At 36.4% G+C, this 10,117-nt stretch overlaps 1 protein-coding gene across 1 annotated transcript; it reads left to right on the top strand.

Annotated features, from left to right (window-relative positions):
* Positions 1 to 357: 357 nt before the first annotated feature.
* Positions 358 to 6,822, top strand: LOC148877131 (protein disulfide-isomerase SCO2-like). Its single transcript, XM_088981805.1, has 3 exons — positions 358 to 960; positions 1,080 to 1,206; positions 6,615 to 6,822. Exons 1-3 carry the CDS (start codon positions 556 to 558, stop codon positions 6,686 to 6,688), a joined length of 606 nt encoding a protein of 201 aa, XP_088837931.1. The 5' UTR covers positions 358 to 555; the 3' UTR covers positions 6,689 to 6,822.
* The last annotated feature ends 3,295 nt before the right edge of the window (positions 6,823 to 10,117 follow it).

The following is a 10,117-nucleotide window of genomic DNA, read 5'->3' as shown; positions in this document are numbered from 1 at the left end:
CCACTGGTGTGTGAGTGTGGACTGTGGACGGGGGGATGCACGCCCATGTCTTTGCGCCCACCCATTAACAAATACCAAACCAAGACTGCTGCGCTGGTGCTGCGGAAAAGAGCTAGGCAACGGTTTGGCCGCGCCCCCCCTGCACCACCGACTTGACACCAACGTTTTTAATGCCAAACTTGTCCTTTTTGTGCGTGTGGAAGAATTAACATCTGCGCCCAACTGCACATCCCAACCATATATTAAAAACGTCTCCTGATGACAAGTACGGGAGATGTTCTCAATTCACGCTGAGATGTACATGTTGTGCGATGATGTTCCCAACAAGTACGGGAGATCTCCCTCTGAAAAAGCCCCAGTTTTCCATTGTTGCTTCGAGTATATCCAAATATAACTAACAAATGCAGAAGATAAAATGGAAAACAAAGCATTTCCTGTTTCTGTTGTTTCCGTTTCAAAGAAGAAAAACAATCCAAGAAGAAGAAGAAGAAGAAGGAGAAGAAGAGGATGGTCCTTCTGTTTGTCTGTCGAAGTCTCAATATCTACAATTAGCGAATGTTGCTGACGAACCTTAACCTCCGCTTCTTTCCCTCCAATTCCTCATTTCGCTCTTCTCCCAAGCTTTCCTTGTCTCATAGGGTCCGTTGTCGCGCCGCAGACCCTCCTGTAGGTCCCACCTCTTCTCGCTGGTTCCAAGTCCCGGGAGTGATCGATACATCTAATGGCGTCGGACTCCGTCTCGGTCAAGACTCGGACACAAGTGGCGTGGATGGGTTGAGGCGGAGCCCCCCTGCAAACACTACTAGGGTCAATGCCAGAGAGAAGAGATGGTCACGCGACAGGGAGAGCTACCTGGCAGATGATGACGATGCCCTTCCCCTTCCCATGACTTATCCAGATTCTTCTCCGGCACCCCCGGAGGAGATAGATCGTCGCCTCCAGTGCGACCCCCAAGTTCAGGTAATTGTCTACCTTCCATTTCATCTTTCTTGAATTTCACCGGTTTAGAAGCCAATAGCACATTGATTCATGCTTTATTTCTTTCAATGAATTTGACGGCCTCTTTTTTCTGAGCTTAGGACTGTAAAGAAGTCGTTTATGAGTGGACTGGAAAATGTAGAAGTTGCCAAGGTACCGGTTTGGTCAGTTATTATAGCAAAAGAGGAAAGGAGATTATCTGCAAATGCATCCCTTGCCTTGGAATTGGTATTCTTCTTCTCTACTGTACTGTACTTGCTCTTTGGGTGCTTTCGAACAAATTCTGCTTCTTTTGCTTAAACTGCAGCGCTGATAAAATTAAAAATTAGAAAAACTCATTCACCCGGACGAAAAATAATTACAAATTCCACTACTTCTGTGTCTTTTTTCCTCTGTTTGGCAACAAGGAGTAATATATTTTCAAAATTTTGATTAAATTGTTTCTTCCATCAGTTTGGGTGCTCTGTACTAGTGAATGACTGAATGTTTGGTTACTATCCTTTGGTGCTAGCTTTTTTTTTTTTTTTTTTTTTGATGAATTATCCTTTGGTGTTAGGTTACAAGTTTGGGCAAAATGAGTAGAACTATTCTCTGATCGATTTTGAATGTCATAGTCCAGATTTGGAATCCGCGTTCACAAAACGTAGAGCTTGATATTAATGGGTCAAAGAAAATCTTCAAAGCATCTAGCTTTAGGTAGATTGGTTCTAGTATTACTTCAAGCCTTCAGGTGTAGAAGCTGTGGAATGTCAGAACTTCTATTTATAATTCTTCTGCACTTTTACGGGTAATCCACCTTTTGATTTGAAGAGACATTGTTTTGGAGTGAAACTGCTTAGAAACACTTAAACTAAACATTATGAAACCATCTTACTGTTGTCTCTGGTACACTTTGGGTATCATATGGGGCTTCATCTGGAAACTTTAGATAGACTTATCAACTGACATGATAAATTCTTGGAATTTCCCATGAGGGTGAAAACTAATTTTTATTTTATATTTCAATGGTTTTGAAATGTGCTGAACTGAGAATATATGGACTGCACTTGCATATGAGATATAGGAATGGATATGCAAAAGTTGTTACGATATGTGATCAAAAGATTCCGTTCTTTTTGATAGTAATATATGAACAAAAGATTTCTTAAAGCAACCATTTTTGACATCTTGGCTCAATTATTCAAAAAGAGGCTGAGATAGAAGAGGTATTTCTCCAACTGAACTTTAATTGAGTTGATAAATTGGTGATGTACATAACAAATGTTATACAATTGACACGCACCATTAAACTAAGAAAATGTTTTATTGGACTGCTATAAAATGGCTATGTATTACCAAGCAGAATATTGGGCAAATGATAGACTACTGGTCTGCTTATATATTAAACAACATAAAAGTTCCACTCAAGATATTTCATATATAACTACTATTAGGTTCAGTGTTTAGAGAACTGAAACGGGCATAGAACCAGAGAAGGGAGAGGTTCACGGGTCAGAGGTTCAACCAGGGTCAAATCGGAGGTTGAACCGTGATGATGTCGCATACACACACACATATATACTATGAATTATATAAATACTATATATAATATATTTTACAACTTTTAATATACTTAAATATGGTGGATGGATGGCAAGTTTCTTAATTTTTAAATCAAATGACTAGAGTTCAAATCTCTTAATATACATTTTCTATAAAATACATGTATAATAAAGTAATAAGTACAACAAAGAGTCATTAATTAACACAGGAAAAGAGGTGGAATAGTGGTAATTGAGCAATATATGAAAATAGTCTTATTAAACATGTTTTAAAATTTCAATTATTTAAGGACCTGGGTGGTTTCATGAAACCGGGACCGGTTCACCAGTTTTCCGGTTAAATTGGACAGTCAGTTGGTTTCCACTGGGTTTTTAGCAAATATGATTTTTGGGATGTGACCAAACCGACCAAGGCCCCAGGTCATGGTTCAACCAGTCTGATTGGCCAGTCTGGTCCGGTTTCTTGAACACTGATAAGATTAGTTTACTTGGTCTGTACAATTGATTTATTATGAAGCAATTCCAGATTTCCACAATTAGGGATGGGTTCTTCACTTCCTTGTAGCTGGGACCAGAACCTCTTCCATGGGCACAATTTACTCTTGGTTAAATTTAGGAGCTTAGGGGTATCGCCTGATGGCTTAGCTATTTGAAATGTAGAGTTGAAAACCCATGAATGCATGAATGTGGGGTGTGACTTGGTGTATTCAGAGGTTTTAAGAGCAAAAAGGGGCCCATTATCCAATGATGGTCCTGCATATCTGGGGTCTTGAGAGCATAGTTGTCAAGGTGTTGCCTGGGCAACTAGGCTCTTCACCCAAATGCCTTGACTTATAGCAACTATGTGCCCCTTAGGTAACTAAGTGCCCTCATAGGCGATAAAAATGACAAGGTGGCCGCTTTATATAATATCATTTATATTGCTGTATCTTATTAATATGTGTGTTAATACATTTTATTATATACTATATATATCATTTATACTTTGTTTTAATGTTTTACTATTGAAATTTAAAAGATCAAAGGGTTTTGTAGGAGAGAAAAAGAAAGAAAGAAAGAAAAAAAGAAAGAGGAAAGAAAGAATAGAAGTATAAAGAGTTTTTTTTCCTATTCTCTCTCTCTAATTAAATAAAACAGAAATTCCATCCTTGTTTTTGCTAATTTACTTTCCATCTTGTAAATTTATCATATAAAGTTAATAACCTTCTTTAGCTGCTAATTGATATGAAGTTGCCCTATTAAATACTTATTATAGTTGTATTATTTTTGAAAATAATGAAATTAATATATGTAAAAGATTTTTATCTTTTAGATGTGATAATTTGCCACATTTTTAGAGGAAATTTAATGTTCTTAATAAGAGAATTGCTATTTTTTCAATTAATATACATGCTGAATGGTATTTAAAACTAGGGAAGTAGCTTAAAGCTAGTTCTTTATATTATAAAATTCTTATCGCCTAGGTGCCTGCCTAGGTGACTAGGTGCCCTAGTGTCACCCTGAATCGCCTAGATGCCTTGAAAACTATGCTTGGGAGGTGGTGGACTGGGTACAGACTTAATATCAATATCCAGTATTGTTTGAATGAAGTGTTTGCTCTGAGATTTGAAGCAATGTTTGTTAGCCTGGGGTTTTACCATTTTGCAAATCAATAGACCCTCTTATTAAAAGACAAAGGTGAGGCCAAAAATAACCTTATTTAGGTTGTGGAGATAGGTTTATGATTGATTCTTTTCTGTTGCAAGTCAGCTAACGAAGATGATGACTATGATAAGAAGACTGACGAAGATTATGAATGTGGTTTCATGACAGCCTAATAAGCTACTCATGGGGATCCCTCTGCATTAACAACATTTAATGCTTCTCTTGTCTAGATCAGCTCCACACTCTTCTGTTCATTTAAATGCCCCTGAGCAATGTTTCTTTTTATTTGTTAAATCATTTTCAAGTAAACAAGGGTCAAAGAGATGTCCCATTTGACTTAGATTTTTGGGATGTACCTTAGGCTTATTTTAGGCAATATTTATTTTTGGGTAAGTTATTGACCCGGGTAAATAATGCACTTACTTACCTAGGTAAGTGTTTCCCAGGTAAGTGGTATAGGTAAGTGCATTTACCTGTGTTCTTTCGGCCCAGGTAAGTTTTTTGTGTTACCATTTTTATCCTTTCATCCTTTTGTTTTTAAAGCCTGTTTAATGGGCAATTTTGTCAAGCTAGTTAGTTTTAGCATTTCCCCCCGCCCGAGGTGGGAAAGCTACTTACCCAACTGGGAAGGGAAACTTCATTTACCATGGAACCCACCTTTACTGAAAAATGAACACAGGAAAGTTGGCCAACTTTCCCCTCCATTTACCGAAAAATGAACACGCCCTTAGGACCCATAATAGTTTTTTTTCTTGTCTTGCGGGCCTTGGTCAGGAAGGAGTTTAACCAGTTATGATTATTGAGGGGGAATTTCTTGTTGGTCCTTTATTCTTCACTGGAGTCTCCTGACAAGCCCCTGCATATCAGGTTTGACCTTCTGGAGAAGGTTCATATGAGATTAGACAGGATTTCCATTGGAAAAATAGTCTCCTTGATGGGTGGGTTCAAGTTTTTTATGCTATTTGGTTATATTTTGTGATATATACAAAGGGAATGGAAGGATTAGTGAGCCTGACCTGGAGTTTTGCTCTTAGAGATGTATCCTAGGGGATCCTTACCTAAATCTAAAGGCCATTACCCAATGTTGGTCCCAGCTATCTGGTGTCTTGGGAGAGATGGACTGGAGACAATCCTAGCCTTTGGCATTTTCTTGCACAAAGTGGCATCTCTCAGACTTGAACCTTTTGTTCTCTCACTTGACAGCCCAAGATTTTACCATTACACCAAGTAATGGCCCCTGGATCCTAACCTTAATCTATGGCTTACTAATAGAATGCATATAAAAGGAGGCAATAAACAATATCAATTTAATCAACTTTTGTTTCCCAGCTCTGCATTTCAGCTTGAGAGAGTATGGATGAATAAAGATCTGAACATTGTGCTTATTTCTTCAGCTTTTATCCTCATTTATTTTATTTTAAACAAGTAGGGGCAGAAATTGCACTCATGGGCATAGGAGCTCTGTGAGCCAAGATATGAAATACAACCCGTTATAAATTCTGCTGACTCCTGTGGAATGCTCTTGATATGCATTGTTGATATTTCTTATTCACCTTTACTACTTGGTTCCAAAGATTTTGATATGGTGGGTCACAGGATCCTAAATCTTTCTGTAGCCAGGATGATGAACAAATTACTTTAATATCAACCTATGGAGGGAGATGAGAGGCTCTTGATTATCCACTTGGTGAGTGAAAGGAATGACAATTTTGCAGCCTGGTTCTCACCTATTAAGCTCCCTTCGTTTGCAATGCAAATCTGAACCAGATAAAAAATTTGCACCCAGTTAAGGTTTGCATCTGTTTGCAATAATGTTTGCAATAATGTTTGCACTCTTATCTGATTCAAAATTTGTACTTTTGTCATATTTGCACTCATTGGAATTGCAAATTTTGCATCTTAAAAACTGTTACAAAATTTAGACCGCCTTCCACCTACTTCAATTCTCATTCATGTAAAGTGGGGAACATATCTATCTCCTAGAAAAATAACCCTCCTTCCTCCATTCTTTTTCATGTAAGGTGGGAATAACATCATTCTACTACCTATTTTACTTCTCAAACAACTAAGACAGTCAAATCTGAAGCAACAGTAAACCACAATTTACAAACAGCCTATTTGTACTCCTAGCGTTTAGGCTAATGCAAATGAAATTTACACTGCAACCAATCTAAGCCTAAGGAGAGTTGATTTCCCAGTGCATCAACTTGCTTAAGAGGCAACTGATCCTCATGGGTAGTTGACTCCACAAGTGGCTAAATAATAGATGAATATGAAAAATTTGCTAGCTACCGCATATTAGTTTCTTATTATGTTCTAGTCTATTTGATATATCTGTCTGTGGATTTTGATACCTAACTTAATATTAGTAGAGATTTGTTTTTCTATAGTATAAGTTATTTGTTAACAAATCTTGTGATTAGGGTTTAAATTGTACTGTCCTCTATGCAGGATATGTGCAGAAAATTACAGCCCGCAAAGACATTGAGGTTATGGAGGACTTAGACAATGGGAAACCTCCCTGACAAAGATATACACAAGTATTTTAGTTAAAATCTCGATTTTCCTTAAAATTTTAAGTTCATTTTTTTTATGATCTCCCTCGTCTGCCACGATTGTGTAATGCAATTTTTGTTATTATTCTTTTCCTCCTATTCCATCCGTTTATGATCTCTCATTATGTCATGATGCATGGCAAAAGTATTTTTCTTTCCATAAAAAAAAAGGTCTGAGATAAGGCAAATAGCCAAATACAGTAAAATGGCTTCCATTCATGGCTTTAAAATATCTTATCACCTGCTTGTACGAAAGTTTTTTCAGAAAACTACTGAACTCAGTTTTTCCTTTGCCCTCGACGTGGAAGAGAATAAGCCATATTCTTAATTTGGGTTGGCAATTTTGACCCCAACCCATGTGACCCACCCATTTGAAAATTCCATCTATACCCACCCATTCCAATGGTGGGTCAATATGGGTACAGTTACCCATTAGGGTCAGAGGAGGGGGTGTGTTGAGGGTACCTATTGGATCATAACATTTAGGATTAAGGTTCAAATGAGGAAAACGCTTGAGGGTTTGCATAGACAGAAACAGAGAGTTGGGAGACGCAGTGATGGCCAACGACTGACGGATTCTATGAGGGGAAAGAAGAGAACTTACGGAATGCCATACTAATTTTACACAACTAAGGGAAGGAGAGATTGGGTCTTGGTCTTTGCTATTACCGCCATGGCAAAATAAGGCCAAAGGGCTTTGTGTTTTCTCCACCATTGTAGTGATGGGCGATGACTAAGGTTTGATTTATCGATTTGCCCGATATGCCGGTAGGGGTGTATTGTGCGAATTGATACTGCATTTTGTACATTTTTTTTTTAATTTTTTTTTCGCAACTGGTTCAGGGGGGTCGGTTTAGGGCTCCTCCACCCCCCAAACTAGTCAGACCCCTGTTACGCTGTATCGAAGGGGTCCTGGAATGATACGTAAAATCTTCAATATATTTTGAGTCTTTGCTTTTTCTTCTGATAGAGTGACAGTATAGATCTGAAATTTGATAGACAGTGTGATAGAGTGACCGTATTAACTTGCAATGGAGAAAATTCAAAATTTGAATTCTTTGTTAGACTTTCGAGGTTCTGTGTAAAGCTTGTTTAATTTTATTTTGGAAACTTTGGAATTAGTATGACATATTTTTCTTTTCTTTATTGGGTGCTAGTAGCCACATTCTTCCGCACACTGATATCAGCCCCCACAATGTCCCACAGCACATCCCCACTGTGTATTGGGAACATCTCTCAATGATAATATCAGAATGATGATGTCATCATCGGGAGATGTTCCCAATACACGGCAGTGATGTGCTGTAGGACGTTGTGAGGGTTTGATTTGAACTCTATTCTCCTGAAATTTTTCAAGGATCATATTTAAATTTTATTGAGATGAATTTATTTGGAATGTTTTATTGTGTTCTTTTCTAATTTTCTTACATATGAAACCTTGTCAACGGTAGACTTTTTTTTTGGAATTTCTTGATGTTTTCTGCATTTTTTTTTTGAAAATTTCTATTAATTTCTGTAATTTTCCTACATTTTACTATTTTTTTTTGTTTTCTCTACAGTGTTACACTTTCTTGTATTTTTTATTTATTTCAATTAATTTTGCTTTTCTATATTCTCTTTTTATGCAATTCTCTGTTTTCTTATTTTTTCATATTTTCCATTGTTTTTTTTTTGCATTTTAGTGTTTTTCTATAATTTCCACTGTTTATATAATTTCTTTTTTTTTTGCAATTTCTGTTTTCTGCAATTTATACATTTCCTGATTTTTTTGTTATTTATTTGTAATTTCTGTGTTTTTCTATTTTTTTTATAGTTTTTGATAATTTATGTTGTGATCTTCAACAGTTTTATATTTTTCTGCAAATTTTCTACAATATCTATTTTTAATAATTTTTGTTTTTGCAAATTATTTGCATTTTCCTGTGTTTTCTCTAAATGGGGTGGGTCAGTGTCAGAATGGGTTGTGACCCATTACAACCCACTCTGACCCATGGGTGGCAAATGGGTAGTCATTAGTGTGTCAATATGGGTGGATTGATACTCAACCCTCACGCAATCCAATCCAATCCATCCATTTGCCAACCCTACTCTTAATTAGTCATAAGGGTGTCAATGGACCGCCTGTCCAGTCCAAAATCAAGTTGGACGGATTGGACGGACCAAAAAGACATAGTAGGTGGACTGATCCAGTCCAAAATATTTATTAAATTGGACTGGACCTGGTCCATCCGTAATAAATTTATATTGGATTTAGTTGGATTAAGCCAATATCCAGTCCATTGATATAAGATAAGAATATAGGTGTCAATAAACCGGATTTGTGTTGAAACCAATCTAATTTAAAATGAATTTTGAACAAATTGAATGGTCTGAACATTGAATTGGACCGATCCAAAATGATCCAAATTATTCATTAGATTGGATTGGACCTAATCCATTTGTAATGGATTCACATTGGACTGGATCGGATTAGAACAAATCTAGTCCAATCAACACCTCTAATTAGTCAGTGGGAGGTATTGACCAACCCAACCCACCCATTTGCCACCCCTACTCTTAATTAGTCAGTAGGAGGCGTCGACTATGACTAGGTGAGAGTTAGTCACTGATACGGGTAGACACTAGACACTACTACACTAGTCACGATGGCTTTATTTCATGGACGGATTCATAACATGATGAAACAGACCATGAAGCTTAGGGCTGCAACATGGTTGGGTTGGGCTCATCCTAGACTTAAATCTCAAATTTAAACTCTGGCTAGGGGCCAGCCCAACCTAAGGCCAAAGTCCGAGTTTTGCATCCCAAGTCCCAAGCTAAACCCGAAACACAGCCTGTGTTGGTCTTTATAGTCCAAGTAAAAAATAGAATAAAATAAAAGTCATACTAATGTAATTTAGTATAATATATACTAAAAATATATTTTAGGTCATGTTTGGGAGTGTTTAACAATAAGTGCTTATTGGTATTTGGAAATAAGCCCGAAATAAGTGCTTATTTTAAAAATAAGGGCTTCTTTTTTAACCCCAAATTTCTAGCTTTTTTAAATACTTATTTTTAATTTTTTCTTCCAAAATTATCCCTAGATGAATTTTAAAATATAACTTATAAAATTATCCCTAGTAGAATTTTATAAAACTACTTTTATGAAAGCACTTTATAAAAGTACTTTTATGAAAGCATTTTTACAAAAGCACTTTTTTGAAAGTATTTTTAAGAAAGTACTTTTATGAAAACACTTTTACAAAAGTGCTTTCATAAAAGTATTTTCATAAAAGTGCTTTCATAAAAATACTTTCATAAAAGTATATTTTTAAAAATGCTTTCATAAAAGTGCTTTTGTAAAATGCTTTTTATAAAAGTACTTTTATAAAAGTGATTTTATAAAAGTGATTTTAT

The sequence above is a fragment of the Nelumbo lutea genome, chromosome 1 (assembly GCF_056320005.1).
Source record: "Nelumbo lutea isolate HS-2025 chromosome 1, American lotus-T2T, whole genome shotgun sequence".
NCBI lineage: Eukaryota > Viridiplantae > Streptophyta > Magnoliopsida > Proteales > Nelumbonaceae > Nelumbo > Nelumbo lutea.
Note: the sequence above shows the minus strand (reverse complement) of the source record. Positions and strands in the feature narration are given on the sequence as shown.

Excerpts from the sequence above, each read along its gene's own strand:
- LOC148877131 (XM_088981805.1), top strand. The coding sequence starts at position 556 with ATGTTGCTGACGAACCTTAACCTCCGCTTCTTTCCCTCCAATTCCTCA. Across the intron at positions 961-1,079 it reads AGTGCGACCCCCAAGTTCAG|GACTGTAAAGAAGTCGTTTA; the intron begins GTAATTGTCTAC and ends TTCTGAGCTTAG. Across the intron at positions 1,207-6,614 it reads CATCCCTTGCCTTGGAATTG|GATATGTGCAGAAAATTACA; the intron begins GTATTCTTCTTC and ends TCCTCTATGCAG.